Source organism: Urocampus carinirostris, chromosome 1, assembly GCF_059441175.1.
Source record: "Urocampus carinirostris isolate Australia breed hairy pipefish chromosome 1, RoL_Ucar_1.0, whole genome shotgun sequence".
Taxonomy (NCBI): Eukaryota; Metazoa; Chordata; class Actinopteri; order Syngnathiformes; family Syngnathidae; genus Urocampus; species Urocampus carinirostris.
The window spans coordinates 31,335,233-31,360,708 of NC_142349.1; the positions used below are offsets into that span (position 1 = coordinate 31,335,233).

At 39.5% G+C, this 25,476-nt stretch overlaps 2 protein-coding genes across 2 annotated transcripts; one reads left to right on the forward strand and one right to left on the reverse strand.

The window, feature by feature from the left end:
* The first annotated feature begins 1,919 nt into the window (after nt 1-1,919).
* Nucleotides 1,920-8,906, forward strand: c8a (complement C8 alpha chain). Its single transcript, XM_088334925.1, has 11 exons — nt 1,920-2,104; nt 2,193-2,307; nt 3,449-3,596; nt 3,885-4,032; nt 5,338-5,527; nt 5,606-5,788; nt 7,467-7,707; nt 7,779-7,910; nt 8,094-8,251; nt 8,406-8,631; nt 8,701-8,906. Exons 1-11 carry the CDS (start codon nt 1,995-1,997, stop codon nt 8,850-8,852), a joined length of 1,803 nt encoding a protein of 600 aa, XP_088191051.1. The 5' UTR covers nt 1,920-1,994; the 3' UTR covers nt 8,853-8,906.
* A 1,361-nt stretch (nt 8,907-10,267) lies between these two features.
* c8b (complement C8 beta chain) lies at nt 10,268-23,226 on the reverse strand. The gene is made up of 13 exons (XM_088334926.1): nt 23,066-23,226; nt 22,786-22,976; nt 22,482-22,617; nt 21,791-21,938; nt 19,770-19,911; nt 19,550-19,682; nt 18,884-19,081; nt 18,572-18,812; nt 18,376-18,504; nt 17,895-18,058; nt 14,928-15,081; nt 10,548-10,619; nt 10,268-10,469 (listed from the first exon to the last, which is right to left on the reverse strand). Exons 2-13 carry the CDS (start codon nt 22,854-22,856, stop codon nt 10,315-10,317), a joined length of 1,743 nt encoding a protein of 580 aa, XP_088191052.1. The 5' UTR covers nt 22,857-22,976; nt 23,066-23,226; the 3' UTR covers nt 10,268-10,314.
* Nucleotides 23,227-25,476: the final 2,250 nt, after the last annotated feature.

Consider the following 25,476-nt stretch of genomic DNA (forward strand, 5'->3'; position numbering starts at 1 on the left):
TGTTGGGGTGGCACAGTGAATGGGTGGTTAGCACGCAGCTCTATGGTGCAAAGGTCTAGCGACTGCAACCTCCATGTGAGTAGTTTGCATCTTCTTGTGTGGTTTCCAACCCACATTTCAAAAACACGTATGTCAGGTTAATTGACTGGTCCAAGTTGTCCCTAGGTGTGAATGAGCGAGTGAGTTGTATGTGCCCTGCGACTGTCTGGCAACCAGTTCAGGGTGTCCCCTGGCTTTTATACTTTTGCTCTCTGGTTTGAAGTATATTAAAAAAAACCATTAAGATGACACGACTGTCCACACTACTGTGTTTATTCACCGTCCATCATGCCGGTGACTACCAACTCTTGCAGGAGTGTGTGACATCCGTCCATACGCTGCGCATGTTAATGCGAGTGTGAATACTACACTGCCCAAAAATGGCAAGGATGGGTCTTCCAGCACCCCCGCAGTGCAGATAATGGATGATGGATGGATGTAATTCTAGTCATTAAGTGACCAACTCCCCTAATTCCAACCCCCTAATGCCAAGCATGGAGGCAATGGGTACCAATGTTGAAAGTCTTTGGTATGACTAGTAGCTGAGGCTTGAACATGCGACCTCCCAGTCCTCGGACAGGAGCCCAATCCCAATGAGGCCACATAGCCTGTAGTATATATTAGAATTTATGGACACCACCTTTTTTCCTGTGAATATAATTGATTTTGAAATAGTACATACAGAAATATCTGGCCTGCTATTTGAATGTTGGCAATGAGCACAATAAAAAATAGTTTATAAGGGGTACACACAATGGGACAAATGTTGAGAAATCCAGGTTAATGAAATGAAATGAAATGATCTGCATTTCTATAGCGCTTTTCAAGTCAATGACATCCCAAAGCGCTTTACATTGTGCTTCACATTTCCCAATAGCGGCCGTGATCTGTGCAGCCATGTAAGGCGCTAACCTGCTTATTGGGGGTATTGGGGATTCAGTGTCTTACCCAAGGACACTTCGACATGTAACACGGACAAGCCGGGATTCGAACTGGGATCCCTTAATCCTAAAACGATCGCTCTAGATCCTGAGCTACTGCCGCCCCGAATTTGTATTGCCTTAAACAAAATAATATAAAATCTGGGAAAGCGTTTCCTCAAATGTTCTCTGCTTGATAAAAGGTAGTTAGCATATACAGCTGAAATGGGTAGTCTGGAGTGACATATGACTTTGGCGAAATCCAGTGGACAGATTTAAAACTGCAGGTAATGTAAGACGAGAAGCAGCTCATTTTATTCTTATGCTTCTCTTTGCAATGTCTTGCAGGGCAGATTAGATCAGGCCTAAAACAGCCCGCAACCCATTAATTTGCAACCCCGGGTGTAGCGCAACCAAAACTGAATGCTCAAAGCTCAAATGAGAATACAAAAATGGAGATTCAAAGTGACCAAAGTGCACGATTTTTCTTCCAACCTTCAACAAGGTTTTTGGCTTTTGGGAGTACCTGTAGAAGCAAGATGGTGGACGATGATGTCAGCTCCCTCTACGTGAGCCTCATGTTATGTCAAATAAATACACATTTCTCGACCTATGAAGATTTTTTTATTGCACGTTTTAATTATAGTTCATGTATTTTTGCATATTATGAAAAAAAAGACGATTTTTTTTTCATTAATGTTTTTTAACCACTAGGAAGCGCTAAAACGGCCCTTTAAAAGATAAAGAAAATTAGAATGAATGTCATCACAGTCAATTAAAACAAATCATGGTATTCCAATGCTAAGTTTTTTATGTCGTTTAATTGCGTTTAAAACAGATTTTCTGACTCATTGTTCCTATTTGCTTTTACTGCAGATAAAATAATACAACTTTCCCAACTCTTGTCAATGCCTTTGTTTACTCTTTATTAATGATTCACTGTGGGTGGCCAAGATTGCATTGCTCAGAAGAACCCCATCCAGTTGTTCTGTGACGTTCCATTTGTATCTTCAACATTACGCTAATGCCGTCAACATGGGAAAAGAAATTAGCTTACTGCTATGTTTGTGCATGCTTCATCTTTCAATCAGTTTCCACATTAATTTGAATGAATACAAGATGCAATTGGAAACAGCACGAAACAGGTACTGTGTATATTATGTTGCATTTCTAATACATACAGCATATCAAGTGATTAGTATTTGCCATTAATTTTGTATTTATTCTAATCAGAACTAGTTTAGCTCCTACAAGGAGGGTAAGAGCTGTCAACAGACCAATACCTGTCAACTGCAAGCTTGGGCTGTGGTCAACATGGACTTCGTGTAACTCATGCACAGACAAAAAGGTACTCGAGAAATTGTATTTGGAATTGATGGCATAATATAATTATTCAACTTGGATTATATTTTATGAAATTTGGATTTGTCTAAACTTAGCATTTTTGCCCCAACACCCACATTTAGCAGCTACATCGTGATGTTTTTTGTTCTAATTTGTAAAAACTTTACCTACTGTATATCTGGATTTTTTTTGTACTGTAGCAAAACCTGGGCTTCTGACTGAAATAATCCTTTGAAAACGTAACTGGAGTTATTAACAATTTCGAGGGAATGAGGGCTGCTGATATTAGTAATTTATAAGGCATCTCTGGCCCATACTAGCACCAGCTGCCTTCTTGTGGCCTGTAATAAAGATCTAGAAATGAGAGCAATAATAAAGTCCCAATATTTCAAATTATTATTAAAAAAGGACAATGTGTATTATTTAGCACGTCCTAATGGTAAAAAACCTTCATTGATTTGAATAATAAGCAAGTCAAGTCATTTTTATTTGTATAGCCCTTAATCACAAAGAGTCTCAAAGGGCTGCACAGGTTATTGCAAACCACAGACTATTATTATAGACTATTATTACACCATCCCCTGGTCTAAAACCTACATGAGGGCAAGGAAAAACTCAAATTTAAGCAAATAATAATAATTGTCATAAGTGAATTAATTTCACATTTGATTGTATTTTGAATAACATGGGACTCACTTAAATTTGGTTGACCAGATTTCTTCTACAGGTACCCCATAAAACTTTGTTAAAAGGTTGCACAAAAAATGAGAGCTGTTTGGTCACTTTGAGAGTCCAGAGTTTATATTCCCTTTTGTGTTTTGTAACACTCATTTTTGGTTGCAAAATGCAGCAACATTTAGATGTCAAATACAACACAGTGTTCCTTAAAGGAAAATATAAGAGTGGACTTGATATATTATTAAAAAAATTGCAGAAGATGTTTTTTTCATATATTTATGGTATCGGTACGGGTCCGTATCAACGTATAAATCACTACTCAAAAATTGAGTATTAATATTACAAATAAATCTGCTTGTAAACATCCCTTACATTAATATTCCATATTATTATCATTTTAAAAGCAAGGATTTTTATTTAATCAGATAAAACATTTTGAAACTCCTCTTCTACTTAAATTTTCGCAGTTCCGTTTTAGATATCTGGAGAAACCATCCCAATTTGGTGGTACGCCATGTTTGGAGACGCTGTGGGAGACGCTGGAATGCCCAACAGCAACTGCACAGTGTTTGGTGCCAGATTACTGCGGTGAAAGCTTCACCTGTAGAGAAACAGGCAAGTTGCATTATTCACATTCACAGATAAGCATTACAGAAAAATGCAGTGTTAATATTTATTTCTTCATCACAAAAAAGATTTAAAAAAAAAACAACTTTTATAATTGTTAAATAATCCTACTTAAGATGATCCGTTGCTGCCATGGCAATAATAAAAATGAAATACTCTTCTTCTAGATTAAAAGAACAGCATGTCTAATAACATGGGTTTTTCTTTCAAAGGTACGATCACTATATACTTCTTTAGTAAATTAAAATTAATACTGTGTATGCCTTTTTGCTGCAGGCCGCTGTATCAGCCAGTCCCTTCGCTGTAATGGTCAAGCCGATTGTGAGGATTTCTCCGATGAAGAAGGTTGTGATGTATTCAACTCAAGAAACGACAAGTGCTCCACCCTCTTAACTATCCCTGGTAGTGAGCGTGGCACTCAAGGGTAAATAAACACTTATGATAATGTAAATCAAGCATTTAGTATACTTAAAATGCTTATCAATCCTTGTATTTTCTTAACTATTAACAAACAACTGACACCACTCATTTGCTCTTTTTTTAGAATCTAGAATAGCCTGACGAACATAGAATAGAATAGAATAGAATAGAATAGAATAGAATAGTCTCTATAGCCATTGATAAAAACGTAGGGAACATTGTTTGCAAAAAAACTAGACATGGCACTCCAGGGTAAACAAGATCAACACATTATAAGTACTGAAAAAAGAGATATAATTATTTTGGGATATCAGGCAAAAATATTTACAAGGTACTGTAGTGTTTGGAGACTGGCCTAAGTTGTAAGAGCAATGCCTTTCATAATTGTAGCACAATGAAAAATTGTGCATTGTGACAAGAGTGCAATGAAAATTAGTGCAATAGCTTTAAGCCGCACACCCATTTTTTGATACAACCGGCAACGTATATATTTTTTACAGTGTGCGCTTTTTTAGGGTGGTGATGGCCAAGAAACTGTCTCTGAGCCCATTAGTCCTGGTTTTAGGGAATCTGCAACACCCGCCAATCTTTTAAGAACTGGTCAAATGTACACAGTTTACTGCTATTAAAAATATGCATTCCTTTTCTAAATTAGTCTGTTCCACAGTTCTCAGTATGAATAAAGCACAATCTACCCACCCAGCCCCAGATTTCTTTTAGATGTTATTAGGGCTAAATCTGGTCCGGTTCTTTTGACACATGATTCCCCCTGAGATCCGATCTGCAACCTCAGTGGAAATGTTTAAATCTAAGCTTAAAACTCACTTCTACTCCATAGCATATGAATAACCTACTCTTCTCGTCGGCCGAAAAATAGTGTGTAATATAGTGTAATAATCTGTGAAGCCCTTTGAGACTCTTCGTGATTTAGGGCTATACAAATAAAAATGACTTGACTTGACTTGACTTGATTTAGTCCAAAATAAATACATTCAATGTGGAGAATAAATCAAGCCCCAAAATAGTCATATTTACCTTATCTTATGTGGTTTAAATTGAGCTCATAAAGAGTATGTTTTTCAAGGTTTTAAAAAACTGGTTTATTCAATGTTCACATTTCAACTAAATAACTGCGTCTTTTGGACACAACCTCTGCGTCTTTTTAACATCTTTTTAAACATGTTTTGAATGTATTTCATAAAGTTTCTCCTGGGAGTGTACTATTTGTTGTAGGTTTGAGAAAAAAAGCTAAGCTATTTAATTTGGCAAAAATAAAAAATGAATAAAAATATCTCCTTTATTTTTTCAGCTACAGTGCCTTGACCGGAGAATTTATGGACCGCGTACTGGACCCAAAATACTTTGGAGGAAAATGTGAATATGTGTATAACGGTGAATGGAGAAAGTTCACTTATGACTCTTTCTGTGAAAACCTGCACTATAATGAAGATGAGAAAAACTACAGAAAACCTTACAACTTCCACACCTACCGCTTTGTGGTACTGTGATTTATTGTTGTGTGAAGCCCAGCAGATGGACTGAACTGATATGTGCTAATGCATGTTTATATTCCACAGGCTGAGGCTCGATCGGAGGGCACAGACGAATATTACAGTAACGTAGTGAGCCTGTTAAATGCAAGGAAAACCATGAGATCCTCCAATTTGGGTGTCACTGTTGGTATTTCCTATGTGGAAGTGGGACTGAAGGGAAGTACGGAGTCCGAGTTCCTAAGGAATATATCACAGCATAAAAGTCAGGTAGTGTAAGAGTACTTAATATGTACAGTGTGTTGTTTTAGATTAAGTATGATCTTCCAATGCATTTTTAACTCAAGGAAGAACAAGCACAGATTCCAACATTTGGTATCTGTACCAATGGGTGAGTATTCAAAAATCATTAAAATACAACAAGGAGAAAAAAATGTCATTTGGTCGCTTACTTGAAAACAAAGATTAAAATGTCTTTCATGGCCAAATTAAAACACTTTTTAAGGACTTTAATATCCAATTTTCAATTTACCTCGTACCATTAACAGAAGAAATCAGGTGTAAATCATGTATTTTGCAGACCAACAAATATACCTCTGATTTGCATTTGCAATTTTCTAATCTTGTGTGTGCATTTGTCAAGACGTGATTTTTAGTAAATCGTCAATACATTTGTGGATCTGAACAATATGTGTTTAGATATTTAGATAAAAATCTGGTCCCATATATGTGCTAGGTAAAATGACAGTATTATGTAGCTTACATTTGCAGTTGTAGGACGTTCTTCCCATTACAGTTTACCAAGTGAAACTCTACTTTTGATTTTTGCATGGCCCATGATAAATGTCCAGATTTGACACTTGATCCTTGCACTAATGTACATAGTGCCCTGTTTAGATGTAGCATGCACCTGTCCTTGATCAGTAGGGGACAATGACTTTTCATAGGACAATGCCATTCAAACTAATACCAGCTTCCGTTAATCACGAGGTAAAAGAAATGCAATGGTAAAGAAAAGCTACCAGAAAGCAGTGTTGGTGTCATTTTTAAGCATACTTGTGAAAAATGGCAACACTTTCATGCATTTACAAGCACTTTACCAAAAATTCCAGCACTTTTCAATCCTTGAAAACATCACATTAATATTCAAGAATTTTCAAGGATTTCAAGCACCCGTAGGAATCATATATTGGTACTTGACTGTGCCTTGTACCACTTTCTGCTGCCCTCAGTTGTTTCTTAACAACCAGGAACCGTAAATTATATGAAAACTAAATTATCATTTATTTCTTCCAAGTTTAGGAAAAAATATTACTTTTTATTTGTAAATATCTTTTTAGAAGTGGTAATCGTTATGAAAAAATGTTTTGTATTTGTGTATGCATACCTGGTATAAGTATCTTTTACTATTCAGTTGATTCAAATTTTAATTTCCTTCTTTGGACAGCAGTAGATTGCATTTATAACAACATGCATGTCAACCCTCTCCGTGCCGCAGGGCTCTACTTGCCCAAGGCACACCACAGGAAATGGTGCCCTCACGACCCTAGTGGTTAAGATATACAACCACAACCACATATAAATTTCATCTCAATTTTACCTTGAAAACAACCTTTGCTTAAATTGCACGGACAATTTATAATACAATAGCATTTTAATGATTGTCATTGCAACCCATACAATAACAATTTTTTGGTCCACCAAATAAGTAATTTGTCATTATTACAATTGGCACAGTGAGCAGATCACCCACCTCACATTTCTGAGACTCGAAATTTTAATCCTGTACTCGTTTTGTAAATTCTAAATACAAACAAAATCCTACGTAAACATGTATTCTGTAGTAATCATAGCTGTAGCAAAATTGTATACAGATTAAAAAAAAACGTTGGGGTGCGCACAGGTTAAACTTGTAAGTTGACAGGTATGTGTTTATTTCATCTTTCAGGACCTTGGATTTATCAGGCTTTGGTCCAAAGTGGAAACAGCTCACTTCAAGATGAGAAGTCAGGAACTGATGCTGCATGAGGATTTCTACCTCTCACTGATGGAACTCCCAGAGCAATATGACTTTGGCGTGTATTCCCGCTTTTTCAACGTATTTGGAACCCACTATGTCACTCAGGGAACAATGGGAGGAACTCTAGAATATGTGGTAGTGGTCAACAAAACGGCTATGTCTGAATCGAGTAAGGCTTGCCCTGAGTTGTCTGCATCATTAAAACATGTTTCTTTTAATTCAAAAGTCATTTCTTGACAGAACTGGATTCAAAACAGACTGGTTCATGCATAGGTGCCTCCATTGGTTTGAGCAAAAATCTAACTCCCTTGGCAAAGCAAAAACTCAACGTGGCGGGACAATTATGCGAAAAAGGTGGACCCTTATTACACGGTGAGTGAGGCTATGGACACAAGCAAGACTAGCAAAACTGTTGATTGATAACTTGAATGTAGCAAGACTCGTGAAGACATTTTTGGACTATTTTTATCTACCTTGTTTAGTTTTATTTAACAATGGATCAAATATACTGAGAAACCCAAAAGTAATGTGAATTTTTTCTACTTTCACTTAAAGTGACCGACAGTGGTTCCGCTATTATTAAGGATGTTATCACTCTGGTGAAGGGTGGTAACACAGATACAAGCAGTGGTTTGTTGGTTATCAAGGATCCTAAGACTTTTCGCAAATGGGGAGCGAGCCTCCGATCCAACCCAACCGTTGTTACACATGAGGTAAGACCCTTGGATTTTTCAAGTAATGCATAGTTTCCTTTTCGCCATGGCCTAAAACATAAGGAAGACAGACAGGCTATATTTGATTTTATAGACTGTCCGGTAAGTTTCACACACTCTGATTACCCCATTGTCTTCTTCTACACTGAGCCAGATCATGCCAATCTATGAGCTTGTGCGCCTCAGCACAGCATCTGGTCACGTAGGAGCCAGACTGGCGAACCTCCAAAGGGGACTGGAGGAGTATCTGCAGCAATTCAGTTCATGTCGTTGCGCTCCCTGTAGGCATAACGGGATCCCTGTGCTCACTGGCACATCCTGCAGCTGCATCTGTAAACCAGGCTACCGAGGAGATGCCTGCGAGGACACGCACCGATCCGGTGAGGGAATAAGCAGTGATTGAGCAATTATTAATCCATAAACAATTATAATTCTGTTCTTGCTAACAGTAACCAGAACGGAAGGGTCGTGGTCCTGCTGGGGAAGTTGGTCGGCTTGCACATCAGCGAAGAAACAACGTACGAGGGCCTGTAGTAATCCGCCACCGGATGGAGGTGGAGCTCCTTGTCTTGGCTCCACTTCTCAATCCCAGCGCTGTTGAAACCTGTTCTGAGGTGTTACTGAGTAGTTTCAAATAAAATGAAAATGAAATGAATACATGTATTTTATGGAAAAAGTAATTGTTGGAGTTATTATCCAGTAGTGTAATAGTTTTTTTTTCTATTTATTTGTATTTTTAATGTCAAGTCACATTTATTTGTACGGACCTTAATCACAAAGAGTTTCAAACGGCTCGGCTCCTGCGAATAATGGCGAGCCGAGTTTGTGGGTCTAGCGGGGCGGTAGGTTGAGGGGAGGGCCGAGCCTAATTTAGCCTGCTCGTCTGCAAGGTCGTTACCCGGGAGGTTGCAGTGACCCGGGACCCAAATAAGCCGGATGCTCTTGGATGGGGAGAAGGCCGCAATTGAGGAGTTAAGGGACAGGAGGGAGGGGTCTGTTATATTAGGGTTGGAGAGAGCTTGGAGGAGGGACTTGTAATCCGTCATGATGGAGGCTGAGGACCAGTCGTTATTGTGGTCTAGCCAGGCGATTGCAGCGATCATGGCAGACTTTTCGGCCTGAAAAGAACTGCTAAAGGCCCCGGTTGCAGGGGTTAGGAATATACATACATATATATCTCATCTCATCTCATTAGCTGTACCGCTTATCCTTATTAGGGACGTCGGGGGGCTGGAGCCCATCCCAGCCATCTCCGGGCAGTGGGCAGGGGACACCCTGAACTGGTTGCCAGCCAATCGCAGGGCACACGGGGACAGACAACTCACTCGCTCAGTCACACCTAGGTACAATTTGGACCGGCCAATTCACCTGAAATGCATGTCTTTGGAATGTGGGAGGAAACCGGAGTGCCCGGAGGAAACCCACGCAGCACGGAGAGAACATACAAACTCCGCACAGTAAGGCTGGTAGCTGGAATCCAACCCACGCAGGAGGTTCCCACGACCTCAGAACTGTGCCGCACAAGCGCTAACCACTGCGCCGCCGTGCTCCATATATATACTGTATATATACTGTATATATACTGTATATATATATATATGTATATATATATATATATATGTACAGTGAGAAACACTTAGAAACCATGGAGGGTCTGAAATTTTCATCGTAGGTGCATGTCCACTGTGAGAGAGATAAACTAAGAAGAAAAATACAGAAATCACCATCCATGATTTTTTTAACCATTTAGTCTTGATTATTAGTTTTTGCATATAGTGTTACATTCTTATTTTGTAAAATGATGATAAAATGGACCGCCATAACCTGTCCTTTCTCCTTTTCTTTTTCTTCTTTGATTTTTTTATTGTTCTTTTCTCTTTTTCTTAGCCTTTGAATATAATCTGAACAGCCGTCTGAGCTCTTTTTCGTGAACTTAGCCATAAGAGTCGGTTCTCATGAAAGAAGTGAATTCCCATCACTATTCTCAATCCAATGATGACATTCGAGTCAGAAAAGAAAATTGTCAGTTTGAAATTTAATACATGTGTGCAAGTGGCGCTATTTCAAAAGCAGTCAGTGGACTCTTGCTGCAAGCCTCTGCATGGCAGGCCTTCATTGCTCGGTGTGGGGTTGTTACACTGGCGACTCCTTGTCTTGGTTGTGCCGGTGCAGGGGGACCATGGACCCCAGCAGCTCCAGCTGCCATCAATGTCAATTTCTGCAAGACATTTCCGTCACATCAAATTTTGACACTTGTGCAAGAGTAACAATAATGCTCAAAGGTGTATGAGCTAACCTTTTTGTCGGTGTGTGACCTCGCAGGCGAGGCCACTATAGCCAACAGGACACAGGCAGTCACATCTGGTGCCTTTGTGCAATTAAATGAGACAGTTTTAGCATTTTGATTGTATTCTACTGTACTGCACTTTTGTGTTACCCATATTTTTCAATTGACTGGGATCAGATTTTATTCTCCCGATAATTTTCATGTAGTGTCACATGCAAACCCTTATGTAGACCGTCGGCCATACTGGATGGGTCCAACAGACGTGGTTCGATGTCATGATAAATCTACACAAGAGGTGTAAAAACTTTTCAGAAAGCGGGACAGATTTAGTAAGCTGAAAATGTGTGACCATTCAGCCTGCCATCCTTTGAACAATTTGTAATAAATTCCTCCTCTGTTAAAGGTGTGCAATGCTTGGCAATCAGCGTTGCAACCTCGTAGGTCTTTGTAGCATTTTAATTCTACACGCAGGGTCTTGTGAAAAAGCGCTGCTGTGCTGTTAAAACAACTCCCAATGCTTCACCTTTTCACAGCATTTGTTTCCAGTTAGCTTGTCGTAGTCAGCGGATAACCAAGGGCAGGTTGGCCAAAGGGCTACTGCCATCATCTGGTGAAATGGTGAATATTTTTTTTTGTACAAATGTATTTTATACTGCAGTCAATATTACTGGGCCACATATCACTGATTTTATGACAGAGGCCAAGGGCAAGTAGATATGTGATCATGGGCTATAACTGGCACCCAGGCTGGACTTTGGTCTACACTGTAAGTTATTGGCAGTTCTAATTAAATTGAAGGGTGTAAGCCTGTGGGGCATCCGTGTTTCTTCTCCTTGCTATAGTTACCTTTCAGCGCGAGAGAAATAAGGAATTGTCGACGAGGAGGTGAGGAACATGGTCGTTGAAGCTTACTAGAGCAAACCCATCACCAAATCATATCCCTACGTGAGAGTCTATTCTGAATTTTTAATAAAAGATAGGTGTCAAAGTCACATTAGAATGAAATATGAATATATGGAAACATGGTCGTATTTCTTGTATATGTTTCTGTCTTTTGGGTAAACAGGTCACTTAACGTAATTTGTTCGGCCACACATTTTTTTTCCTGACAAGTGCCAGCCAGTGGCTGTTTTAGGCACGGGCGAGGCAGGCATCTGCCCGGGGGGGCATTTTAACCATTGAGGGTGGCAGAAGAACTTCCCAAAAATATAATAATGGTAAATGTGTGCCACAAAGAGGTTTAGTTTTATATATCAACATATGACTTTGCCTCTTGTCAAATGGGCGCCCCTTCGTTGCAGCTTTTACGCCCATGCTTTCTGCTAAGGTGTGCAGAGACTGACAGGCTTCACGAGCTAGGAAAAGGTTAGGAGAGGGGAGGGGCAGGTTGTGCGGGAGGATTTACTGTATTTCTATACCTAAAATAATCAGTTGGTGGCTCATGTCTTCCAAATAAAGCACATTATTCACAACTTTTAAAATACAGGCCAGCGGCTTCGGATTTTTCTGAATTGCGTGAAATGGACAAAATATATAATAAAAAATTGATTACAAAGTGATTGGCCTTGCTCTAATGAGCATTAATCACTAAATAGGGGAGCAGATTGCTTATGGCGATATCATCGATCATTTTGCATCAAGGAGATCCAGGAAGGTCAGGTTTTAGTTTGTGTTTTCTTTTCATTTTGCAACTAGTTTTTATTTAATATTTTTTCAAATGTGTGATTGTGTGATTGGCTGTATAAAAATAAAAGTCTATTTTATTACTTTATATTATTGTTCGACAGAAACTGGCTTTTTGGGACATGGAATATCACCTGTCTGGCGGGGAAGCAGCTCAAGCTGGTGTGTGAGGTTGAAAGATTTTGACCTGATATAGTCGGAGGACTCACCTCCACACACAGCTTGGGCTCTGGTACCAGGGGTTGGACTCTTCCATGTAGGAGTTGGCAGTGGCAGAGTTTTCTGAACAAAAATGTCTTTTTAAAGAGTTCAGGATGATTGGGCACAAGTGTGTGATAATTGGACACACCTGTGTCCCGTTCAAAATTGCAGTTGGGGTCCTCTGGAGGTGGGAGCTATGCTAAACCCTAACAACTGAGGAGGTTAAAAAGCTCTTCTATGGCAAGGCCCCTGTGGAGATGAGATTCGCCCGGAGTTCATTAAGGCTCTGGATGTTCTTCAACATCGTATGGGTGTCGGGGACAATACCTCTGGACTGGCAGACTCGGGTGATGGTTCCCCTTTCAAACAAAGGGGACCGGAAGGTGTGTTTCAATTACAGGGGAATCACACTTATCGGCCTCCCTGGCAAGGTCTCTTTGGGGGTACTGGAGATGAGGGTCTGTCAGAAAGTCGAATCTCCGATTCAAGAGGAGCAGTGCGGTTTTAGTCCAGGAACAGTGGACCAGCACTACACTCTCTGCAGGGTCCTCGAGGGTGCATGGGAGTTTGCCGAATCCAGTCTACATGAGTTTTGTGAACGCATTTGTCTGTGTCCGTCGGGCAGACCTGTGGGTGCTCTCTGGGAGTATTGGGAACAGCAGTCTCATCAGGGCCTGGCAGTCCCTGTATGCCCGGTGTCAGAGTTTGGTCCACATTGCCAGCAGTAAGCCGGATCCTCCTCTGCATTGAGAGGAGCCAGTTGAGGTGGCTCGGGCATCTGAGAAGGATGTGTCCTGGATGCCTCCCTCGGGTGGTGTTCCGGGCATGTCCCACCCGCAGGAGGCCCAGGGGATGACCCAAGACACCTCGTAGAGACTACGTCTCTAGGCTAGCCTGGGAACACCTCGGGATATCGTTGGATGGGCTAGATTAAGTGGTTAAAGATAGTGAGGTCTTGGTTTCCTCGCTGAAGCTGCTGCCCGCGCGATCCGACCCCAGATAAGTGGAGGAAAATTGATGGATGGATGGAGTGTATTTGTATTTATTATTTAAGCATGTTTATGTGTAAAGTGTATTTATATTTTTTAAGTATTTGTGCAATTGACAAATATATCTTTCTCTTTTATTTGTGTTAAATATGTGTCTGAGCACTTTTTTGGTGGGGAAGATGGGCTAGGGGGCGCTTGGAGGGGCTCATGCCCAAGAAGTAATTTGTATGTAGAACCACCACTGGTGCCAGTTATAACAATAACAGCTCCTTCCTTAGGTAAGCTTCAAGTTCCAGCTATCCGTATTTTTTTCAGATTATCTCCGCGTAGTTAATAAACAGATATGCTTATTTACATACCATAATTACCATATTTTTCGTACTATAAGTCTTTCTTCAGTAAAAGTCGCACCAGCCAAAAAAGGCATAATTTAAAAGGAAAACACCTATATGAGTCAAAATCGGAGTATAAGATGCAATTTGGGGGACAGTTATTTTATAACATTCAACACACAAAACATACATGTCATCTTGAAAGGCAATTTAAAATTAAAATAAATACATAATACTAGAGTACATGGTATACTAACGTCACACGTAGCTGCATATCTTAGACATGCGTGTGAGTAACAACGTAAACTATTAAGAGTTATTCAGATAGCTATAGCATAAAGAGCATGTTTACCAAACTATCAGCTTCACTTCAAATCAATAAATCCAATAGAGATTTTATCCTTGGTGTCACTTTTATCAGTAAACAACTCCTCCAAGACGATAAGCTGCTTCACTTCCTCTTTCCACTTCATAAAAATGTCCTCCCACTACAGGGCAAGGTTGAAAAGATCAACACAGGTTTAGAGTTTCCTCTTGCGGTTTAGTGTGAAAATAACATGTGAAGTCATTTACAGTACCGGTAATACAAATGTAAAACTATTAATTGAACTAATAATTTGTTAATAAAGTATGAAAAAGTATAAGTTGCACCACCGGCCAAACTATGAAAAAAACTGTGACTATAGTCCAGAATATACAATATACAGCCTTAAACTCCCATTGAACTAGGTCTTACTGAACTTGTATCCAACAGGCAAACCATCTGCCTTGTACTCTTTTTGAAACCATATATTTTAGACTTCGCAGAAGAAAGACAAAAAACTCATAAAAGTACATAAACTGCAACACATAACATTTTTTAAAATCTATCGCCTTAAAGTTCATCTAACAAAACAACCACGTATACAAACACATACTCATCCAACATGGTAGCTACCACTCGGATTGCCCAGGAGTAAATCACGTGATTAGGAACCATCAATATCAGGTAGTAATCATTTTACATACTGAAAAATCCAAAAAGATACATGCGCTACTCTGATCAATTTTTTCCTCTTTAGCCAATGAATCGTAGTGGATTCCGGTCTGCAAGTGGCCCCAGGGCCATGGTTTGCATTGCTTTTGACCTAACACAACATCAGTTGTTAGATGTAGCTAAATAGTTTATGACTAATGTGACGTACCTTTTAGTACAGCCACTCCGTTATTGCGGCAGGGCGCACACCGACATGAACTGGCCTCTTCAAGGTACTCAAACAGGGCCCGCTTCAGATTTCTCTTCAAGATAGCATCATGGACAAAGTCTCTGGAGGTGATCAGCTCATACAGCGGTCGGGTCTAATAACAAAGCACAGAATCTTGGAATTACAAATAATTTGAACGCGTCCCATCAACCGAGTGCTTTGATTTGGAACATTTTCCATTTGGCATAGTTTGCTGTTTAGTCTGAGACTAAATGCTGATCAAACGGGCTTTGGTTTAATGACTCATGCTAATACCAGACAATAAGAAACTATGTGGGTCATGTTTATTTAATAAAACATACAATCTACAAAATGCCAAATTATATAAATGATGGATAAACTCAACATATATAGTTGTGTTCTATAAGCAGAAAATATTGCTTATTTTAAGTGATGATTTTATGATTTTACAGAATAAAATGTATGTTGAATTAATTTTTCTCAAGGAGTAAGATAAATAATACCCATTTAAAGTATTCATGTTTCCTATTTTACAATGGCTCAATGGGCAGTGAATACACGCAGCTGAAATGAGTTCCTACTACAAGGTGGCTGGGCTTTCCATTATAGAAAGGCCGAGAAGCTATGTCATCTGGGAAGGTCTCAAATAAGAGCTGCTGGGCTTCTCTGCTGAGGCTGATGCTGAATAGGCGGATGATAATGGATGGATGGCCGGATGGATGGATGGATGGATGGATGGAAGGGTGAGTGGATGGTTGGATTTCTTAAATATTTGCTGCAAGTATTTTTAAATAAAATGTAAAATGACTAAATATGACAAGAAGACTACGCATTAAAAAAAAAAGAAATAAAATAGATACCGTAAATTCCAGACTATAAGCCGCTACTTTTTTCCCAAATGTTCAGCCCTGCGGCTTATTCAGTGAAGCGGCTAATATATGGAATTTTTCTAACGGCCATCAGCGGTGATGGAGTATAAAAGGTAAGATTAAGACCAGTAGAATGTGTGTGCCAAGAAAGACTGCAACCTCTAAGTTTATACATACATTGTATGTTAAGTAGAGGTACTTTCGGATAATGAGGAAGACGCTCTTGTTGGCGACAGTTGTGAGGAGGAAGTTGAGGACGATCAACCGTGGAATTTACAATTACGGGATGCTTTTATTTTGACTGGCACATTTGATGCATTGCGAGCGTGATCCTACTAGCGTGTTGGTACCTTTCAAAGGCACGGTTAGGGATGAAAGTTATATTATTATTATTAAAGCTTTGAAAACTCTCGGTGTACCGTCTTTCTTCGTAAATATGTGTAACCATGTATAATGTGTATTTGCAACTGTATATTTTTGTAATGTATTTATTTTAGAGATTTATTCTGTTATGTGTTCTACGGGCCAATCAAAAAGAAGGGGTGGAACAAACGCGGGCTGATGGGAATTGGGGTAAAGCTGAGTTACCGGTAGATCTGTCTGTTGTCGCAGCGGACAATAGTGGATATATATTTTTCCCACCCTTAACTTTGGAAATAAACATTTTGTTTCCTTGGATTACTTTCAACGGGACCTGGACTTTACAAGTCTGCATCATACGTTAATTACGGGTAGCATTGTCCATTTATGATGCCGGTTGTAGTACTTGGGTAGTGCACTATTTATTCTCAGATTGTGTCAGTGTAAGTGTCCCGGCTCCTAGGCTTTGTAGCGTACAATGAACTGACCGATAACGGATAATGGATAATGAATAACGAAGATAGATCAATAACCCTTAAAAACCCCAAACCCCAGATTGTGTCAGTGTGTGGTTAGGAGGCTAAGACCTTGACACAGCCCCTTGGCTGGGAGCAAGCGTCTCAGCCTTTTGGCTTTGTAGTGTGTTATGGTTTGAAGAATGAAGGGCAATTGATACGGAATATAGAACAATTAATTTCCACAAAATCACAATTGTGGAGCTCTCATCCTGGCCTGGGTTAAATTTATGAATGTGTCATAAATATCAATGCGGGCGCAAGCGGCTTATACACAGGTGCGGCTTGTGTAAGAACAAAAGTGGGAAAGCACTTATAAAGTAGTGGGTGCGGCTCATAATCAGGTGCGCTCTATAGTCCGTAATTTACGGTACATGTTCAAAATCTAAAAAAAAATCTGCAAGAGGAGCCTGAAGATTATAAATAGAAATGTACTCATTACTAATAGATTTTTTCCAATTTATTTGCAGTGTAGGAGCCTGGATTGAGACAAACAAGTTGTCAATTTAGCATCAAAACACTTCTCCATCACAGTCCATCCATCCATTATCTGCACTGCTTGTCCTCAGTAAGGTCGCGGGGGTGCTGGAGCCCATCCCAGCTATCTTCGGGGAGTGGGCAGGGGACACCCTCAACTGGTTGTCAGCCAGTCGCAGGGAATACAATTCACTCCCTCCTTCACACCTTGGGACAATTTAGACCGGGCAATTAACCTGACATGCATATTTTTGGAATGTGCGAAGAAACCCACGCTAGCATGGGGAGAACATGCAAACTCCACCCAGGAATGTTTAACCTCATGACCTCGAATTGTGCCACAGACAGAAACAGCTGTTTCATTATTGTGTTTTTTCATTCTTCATCCGTAACTGATCATCTCAGTGTCAGTAATTGTCTCGTCAAGTTTCATCATGTCCAATTGAAATTGTTTTTCTTCCCCCATGTTAACTAATCAGCTCCTTCAAATGCTTGTCTCTTGTCCAGTTGTAACTCACAGTCTGGTTAGCGTTTAATCTGGTGAAAGTAAGAAAAAACAACACGCTTTTTGATCAACATTTGCCTTTTTTTAGTGTTGCTCAAAACATATTCCATAGAAAATTTTGTAAATATTTGAATTAATTGTCATTCGGTCATTTATTGAAATCGCTTACCTGCATTATAGCTAGGCATAATTTTGAGTGTAGCGGTTACTAGCAATGTACCGTTCTGCGAAGGAAATCAGGGTTGAAGCGCACTCCCTCGCCCCATAATTTCATCAGCTGTGGAGATGGAAGCTTCTGAGAAACCAGAGCAGTGATGGATTCACTGCTACCTCCCCTTACCACCGCCACAGTGTCTTCAACCATGCTACCATCTTTTGTGTCCTCTGGAAGTAAAGTGTTAAACAGAATGTTGAGTATTTTCTCCTACCATCACTGCTATTTTAAAATGACTCATCTCAATTTTTGCAATGTTTTAGCATAAATAGGTGAAAATAGCCATATAATTTGTGTGAAGAAGCAGTCCAGGGTGTCCCCTGCCCACTGCCCAAAGTCAGCTAGGATGGGTTTGAGGATTAGTTGCTGGAAAATAAAGGAATTAAGTGGAAAAATGCAAAAGGAAATTTCAAAATGGCGAAAAATGGAGCCACGTCTTTTTAAAATAGCAGCAATGCCAAGAAAGTGTATTTACAACCAATCTTACCTCCCATCTCATTGAGAAGACCGTCACATGATCCTCCTCCAAAGCCCACGGATACATAAACACCTTTTATATTGGCGCCAAGCTTGAGTCCTGACTGGGTGCATGATTTGTAGTCCGTCAAAGAATAATCTAGAGCAACCAATACTCAGTTAGGCCAAAAGCAAATACCTGAAGGATTACCTGTAGCTTCCTTTACCTGCCTTCTTGAGTTTTTCTTTGTCCAGGATGATGGTGAGCTCATAGTCACCACCAAGGGCTGCTTCTGTAATGTAGTGAGTACCGTAGTCTTTGTAGATCTGCCGGTACTCACCATAAACGTAGGCCTGAGGTAAGGAGCGAAGACGCTGCAGGAACTCGGTGCTCAACATCAAGTTGTCTGACTTCAGCATGTACTGGGCCAATTCCAGTTCAGCCTTGGCCCGAAGGAAGCTGGAGGACTGATGATGGCAACTTCTGTTATTTTCTTTAGGGGCATGATGAAGTTTTTGTACCATAAAAGACATCTCACCTTGCCTGAGGCTCGACGAATCTTCTGGACCGACTTGGAGTATTTAGCGTTGTTGTGGTTGAAGCCAAATTCAAAAATACCCGGAATGCTAAAACCAAAGGAAACGGAGGTTTGGGTCATCCGCTCCTTCAAGGTGTAGTCCATGTAGTCAGAGTACGACTCAAAGGCTTCCAGAGTGAAATCGTACGATCCTTTTGTCTGAAAGAAATCTTCACGTTATGGTGCCCAATACTTTTCTCAGAAAAATAACTCAAGGCTCGAATTGGTCAGATAAAATTGAAATATAACATCATAGAACAAAGCGGAAGATAGCTTTATCTAAAAGTTGATGCTCTTTTAAACAGACCTTTTGTGTAACAATATTTTGATTACATCCAAACAATTCAGCCACTTTAATTACATATCTTCTGCTTTAGTTAACGGTGCTGTGCTCATTACTATGCCAAAGCTAATTAATTGTCAAGAGAATCTTTTTTTTGTTCTCGGTTGACAACAAAATAATTACGCAGCATTAGTCTATGAGTTTTTTCTTATCAGTTGGGGCAACCAGATTTTCATTTTATCTCTTACATGCAGGAGGCCATTCATTGCTTATTGAAAAGGTATAAGCCAAGCATTTATAATTTCAGATAATCAATGTAAGTTCACTGTGAGCTATTAGTGTACCTGCATGGTGTACTGCTGCAGGTTGTGAGGCTTCCTGAATCGAACATCTTGGATGTAGTGAGGCAAACAGCCACCAGCATAATATCTGTTATCCAGAACAACCCCCTCCAGGTTGCTATTCAAGATGTTGATTCTAAACAGAGGGAAAAAATAATGGGACAGAAGGGTGTGTTACAATTTAGATGTCTAAAATAAAAAAATGAATGTAAAGAGTACCGACCCCTTGGCAAGGTTCTCAATGCCCCAATACTCCTCCGCCTCAAATCTGCAGGGTTTCCGACTCGTTCCACATCCCGCTTCATCCGACATGTCACCGCAATCATCTTCCCCGTTACACTGCAGCGTTGTTGAAATACACCGACCTGGAAGGATTAAACCAGCTATAACTAGAAAAAAATGTATGGTCCAGAAACAACCGTGAATATGCTGTACAGGTATATCACATTTGGTCATGCACAGAATATGTTTACTGTAAAGAAACTTGGTTTGAGGAGTCATGGATTTAAAATCTCAGTTAAGAGCCAAAATACCTACAGTTTTATTCATGGTCTCCGGTTGCTGTTGTTTTGCATCCTTGTGTTTCTTTGCTGCTTAGGAAACAGTTATTGTGACGATATGAACCGTAATTGTTTTTACTCATGCACTCTCTGCAATTTTGAAATCAAATTATTTTTAATCCATCATGTGGAGCTTTGCTTTCTTGCTTCCCTCATACAATTTTGACACCAATATCAGTAGAACACTCTAATAATTATTCGAGAGGTATCAGTTTGTTGAGTGTGGTAGGAAAGCTTTAAGGCAGGATTTTTATATATATATATATATATATATATATATATATATATATATATATATATATATATATATATATATATATATATATATATATATATATATAAACTCCATCCATTTCAACTCTTTAACACCTACATCAGGTAACAATACAACTACTATGAAAATCCTTACTTTTCTTAAAAAAAAAAAAGTTATTTTCCAGAGATAGCTCTGATTTTCACATAATACTTTTCTTTAGTGCTGAATTCAATTGGCAACTCATTTTTATCGCCAGTGAGCAAAGCTAGGGTGGTGATTATGTTTTCTGGGATCTGAGTATTTCTGTTTGTTCATGTGTTTGAGAAAGAAAAAGGAAAAGGGTTTTTGTATGTGACTTTCATGGGTAGTCGGTTAGGTTACCCTGGATGTGAAAAATCCCAACAACGCTGACTCAGCACTTTTGGCTTTGTTGACTCAGCATTTTTCCCCCAGAAAAAACATTCCACCTGCCCAGGCCAGAACGGCATTGAATATCAACACCATATTTTACAAGGCAGGTAGGTTACCCCAGATGTAAAAACTGCAAAAAAAAGCTGACTTGACATTAGTGGTTTTGCTGACTCAGCAGCTTTCCGGGAAAGATAATCTATTCTCCCAGGCCAGGACAAGTTTGGCGAAGATCACAATCGTTTACAATCAGGCAGGTCACTCTAGAGGTGAAAATGCCGCCCTAAAATCTGACCCAGCACTTTTGGTTTTGATGACTCATTATTTTTTCCAGAAAGACATTCCCCTCTTCCAGTACAGAACAATATTTAATTACAACACAATTGCTTGCAGACAGTTGGAAAGGTTGATTTACAGTATATGTGAAAAAATGCCTAAAAGTTCAATCAGCACTCTTGGTTTTGCTGATTCAACATTTTTTAGTCTCCATATGTACTCAGTCTTACTCTTTGGGTTTTCCATTCTCATCTGCCTATGACCCTGCCAAAAAGGCAAATGCCACCCAAAAATGGTTTAGCGTCTCTACGTGAGCAATGCTCTAATGGCCCACTGCCATTCTTTTTCTTCTTAGTTTTAGTTCCTGATTAAATTGTCACAGAAGGGGGAGTTGATGCATCTATCGACCACAGCCGTGAGTACCGATGCAGTAAATAAAAAACACTGGTATCTTCGCGCTTGGCGACATTGGTCAGCACTCTCCTACCCGCAGAAAACAGTATTTGCTTTGCTGATTGGCTACGAGCAATCACATGGTTCTACATGATTTTGCCAATTATACTGTAGGTATCAATTTACTGAGATATTATTATTGTTATACTTTTTTGGTAACTTAAGATATATACTATTTTTACAATTGGGTCATTTTTTGAGCAATGTGTCTTTTAGGTCAACCAAATGTGTCAACTAAAATTAAGTTAAACCTGACGACAATTGCACTGAATGAGTGTCTGTCCGACTTGCCTGTTTGGCCGCATAGGAAACCTTGACATGGCGGAATGTTGTCACAGGTGTAACGCGCTGGAACTTGACAGCCTTCCTCCTCCCTGCCATGAAAACGGCACGGCTCCCCTCCAAACTGTGATGGCTGGCTCAATTTGGCATAGCGGTACTGCACGCATTTGACAGAGAGTGAGTGTAAACCAGTTAAAGACAAAAAAATCCTCTGTAGAGGTGGCAGAGGAGCTTTTAAAGAGGGCTCCGGGGTTCCATAAGAGCTAGAATCACATTAGTGGGCTGTTTTCACCTTGTCAAGTCAAGACTTTTAATCTAGCCTCCTCCAAATGTGGAGAAATTGAGTTGCTGTGCTGGAAAACAACAGAAGCGGATATATGTTTTTCTGTTGAGGGTGTCTCACTTGTTAAAATATAGTTAGGAGAATTGTTCACTTGACTGCCAACGTATCACCAGTTCATGCAATGGAAAATAATTGAATATGATATGAATATATCATTTTCTTTGTCTAGCCTTCCAGAAGGTTTTTGATTTTTGATGGTGACAAGTAATTACATTCCAAATTGTTTTTTTTTGTAAAGTGTTACATCCAAACACCGCTCGTAAGACTATTATTTGGAACACTGAGCAGACTCCTTTTTCCAGTCAGTTTTATTCAGGCCCCAAAACTTGATTTGTATGACAATATGCGTCAACTTACTCTTTTCCCTTGACAAATATCACAGCGTGACCATGGACTCCAGTCAAACAGAACACAATCCAAAGGCTGAACTGGTGCCTGGTCACCCACTGAGCGAGCTTCTCGGACTCTTGGAACCTCCTTAACGGCTGTTGAACTGTACACATAAAATACAATTTATATATGCTGATCACATCTATTTAATGTCTTTTTTGTAATTGTTCAAGCACTTTTGCACCTCTTTATTCAGATAAGAAAAAAAATATTTTGCACTCTCATTAAAGATAAAAAACACGTCAGGCATATCATCTTGAATGCATCTTACCTTGAAAGAAACACTATGAGTGTAGACGTGAGTAGATAACATTGCAAAGGGAATCCGCATGCAAAAAACATAATGGGAGGTTGTGACAGCTCGGGAACAGTGAGATAGAAATCAGAAGCCTTTTAAGCAAACACGATCACAGTATGACATGGAGGTGGCGCACAACACTCGGGGTTACAAAAATTCAGTTCCTGCAAGGACAATGAATTTAAAAAAGTGTTTTTTTAAATAAGGAATGTGCTCATCTCTACAAAAAAACAAAAAGTCATCCAAAACTCACCTGTTTAAATAGGAAAATGTTTGCTCTTGTGCTGTCGATGCTTTTTGTTTTATGAATCAGAGACAAAAACACATAATAAGTGGTTGATTGAAAAGAGCAATGTCGAAATAAAACATTGCTTTGTCAAAAGTACGTTTCTGGGACTTTTCACAAGGTTATTGATCCCGGCGTTGACCTTCAAACTTTGTTGTGGCTTTACAAAGTTACACAATTGCATCACTCTTTATTTATTCTGAAAACCAACACTATATAAGTCCTTCTCACACAATAATTTTCATGTGATTATTGGATTTTTAATTACTTGCAAATTAAAAATCTAAACCGTTAATAAAACTTGCAACCCGTCCCCCCGAAAAAACAGAATAATACCAAACAAATACTGAAATTTTAATTATTGTATGATAATAATAACTATTTTTCCATTGACAAATATTTTTTTTATTTTGAGGATATTTTTCTTATTTTATTAAATTCTCAACTCATTTTAACATGATATGATAATGCATCCATCCATTATCTGCACCGCTTATCCTCAGTAGGGTCGCGGGGGTGCTGGAGCCCATCCCAGCTATTTTCGGGCAGTGGGCAGGGGACACCCTGAACTGGTTGCTAGCCAGTCGCAGGGCATACAGGGACAGACAATTCGCTCGCTCATTCACACCTAGGGACAATTTGGACCAGCCAATTAACCTGACATGCATGTTTTTGGAATGTGGGCGGAAACTGGAGTGCTCGGAGGAAACCCACGCAAGCACGGGAAGAACAGCCAAACTACACACAGGAGGTTCTATCTCATGACTTCAGAACTGTGCCGCACACGCGCTAACCACTGCGCCGCCGTGCTGCTCTGATATGATAATAAATTCATTAATACCACTACTCAAAGGTGGTGTGCTGTTGTTTGAGGAGTCCTTAAAAAGTTAAATATTTTCTCTCTCAAGTATGTGTTAACAATGCACAACTGAGTTCAAAGAGCCCTTATTTTTTATTTTGCATGCGCCTATCTGCTTTTATCTTACTTTTAGCACAGATGATTACAGCTGAACCAATTAAGTTCGAGGAATGAGGGCGTGAGGGAGCGCTGGAGAGTGACTTTATGCTTTTTACCAAAGCTTTTTTTAAAATTATATTTGTCAGTGTAGCATGAAAATGGTGGAAAAAAGAAAAAGCCTCACTTGAGTAATGTCCAAACACAAACCCAAACCCTACGAAAGATAAAAAAAGAAGAGATTATTTGAGCACGTCTAGGAAATACACATTATTACTGAGGCTGCAATGATGATACAAGTCACGGGATGGCAGCAGAGGGTAACAAAGTTCAAAATTCCGTACAGCTTCTTTAATTGAACAGATTTATTCAAAAAGGCAGATCACTTTTTAGATTTTTATCTTTTGAGTACTCAATTTCACAGGATTTACAAGAACCCTCCAATTGGATACTGATATTTTAAGGTTTCAGGCAGTGCACCTGGTGAGTTGTTTGCACGAATGTCTCACAGTTTCAGGTTCAATTCCAGCTACCTGTCTCCTTGAGGATTTTTCATATTCTCCCCGTGCCTTTGTTTTGCCCCAAAATGTATGGCAAGTTGATTTTCAGGTCAAAATTGTCCTTAGGTTCTGATGAGCAAGTGATTTGTCTCTGTGTGCCCTGCGACTGGCTGGCAACCAGTTCGGGGTGTTCCCTGCCCACTGTCCGAAGATAGCTGGGATGGGCTCCAGCAACCCCGCAACCCCACTAAGGATAAGCGGGGCAGATAATGGATGGATCGATAAAAAAATAAGTTTGTTCTTATTTGATCCCTTGTTTCAGAGCTAAGTTAAGAGAAAACATTTACTTCTCTTCCCTTCTCTCTACTATTGGCTTCGATTTATGTCACTGCCAACCAAAGTTAGTCAATACAGTATCAGAATGCCTTAATTTTCTCAGCAGAGCTGGTCAAGTCATTGCTAACCCAATTTCAACCTTAAAAGATAACACATTTACCGTTTGTTTTTGTATTTTATAGTTTATTGGTAATGCCCTAAGAAGTAATTTTTTCATCTACATTTTGTTGTGTCATTTTTCAGGGATTCGGTGTTGCTGGGTATGAAAAAGTTTAAATTAGTTAAAGGTTAAATAATTAAAAATAAATAATAATTGAGTTGTGCAATAGCTCAAATAAAAAATTAAGTCACTTTGTGCATAATGTGAAATATTTGGTCCTATCGATTAAAGCAACAGAAAAAAAATCAGTAGAGTAATTTGAGAGACAAAAAGACAGCTCTTTTTAGGGAGCTGAGCTGAAAGAGGCGGTTCTCTAAAATTAGCAGGAATTCTTGTCTCTATTAATAAGAGTGGTACAATTTTGCCAGGATTCATGAGTTGTAATGTACATGAGGGTAGAAGTCAAAGGAAAGCACAGTGGAGTCAG

Excerpts from the sequence above, each read along its gene's own strand:
- c8b (XM_088334926.1), bottom strand. The coding sequence starts at position 22,856 with ATGTTTTTTGCATGCGGATTCCCTTTGCAATGTTATCTACTCACGTCT. Across the intron at positions 19,683-19,769 it reads ATTGAGAACCTTGCCAAGGG|AATCAACATCTTGAATAGCA; the intron begins GTCGGTACTCTT and ends CCCTCTGTTTAG. Across the intron at positions 10,620-14,927 it reads CGGAGTGGCTGTACTAAAAG|GCACCAGATGTGACTGCCTG; the intron begins GTACGTCACATT and ends AATTGCACAAAG.
- c8a (XM_088334925.1), top strand. The coding sequence starts at position 1,995 with ATGGGAAAAGAAATTAGCTTACTGCTATGTTTGTGCATGCTTCATCTT. Across the intron at positions 2,308-3,448 it reads ACTCATGCACAGACAAAAAG|TTCCGTTTTAGATATCTGGA; the intron begins GTACTCGAGAAA and ends AAATTTTCGCAG. Across the intron at positions 5,528-5,605 it reads TCCACACCTACCGCTTTGTG|GCTGAGGCTCGATCGGAGGG; the intron begins GTACTGTGATTT and ends TATATTCCACAG.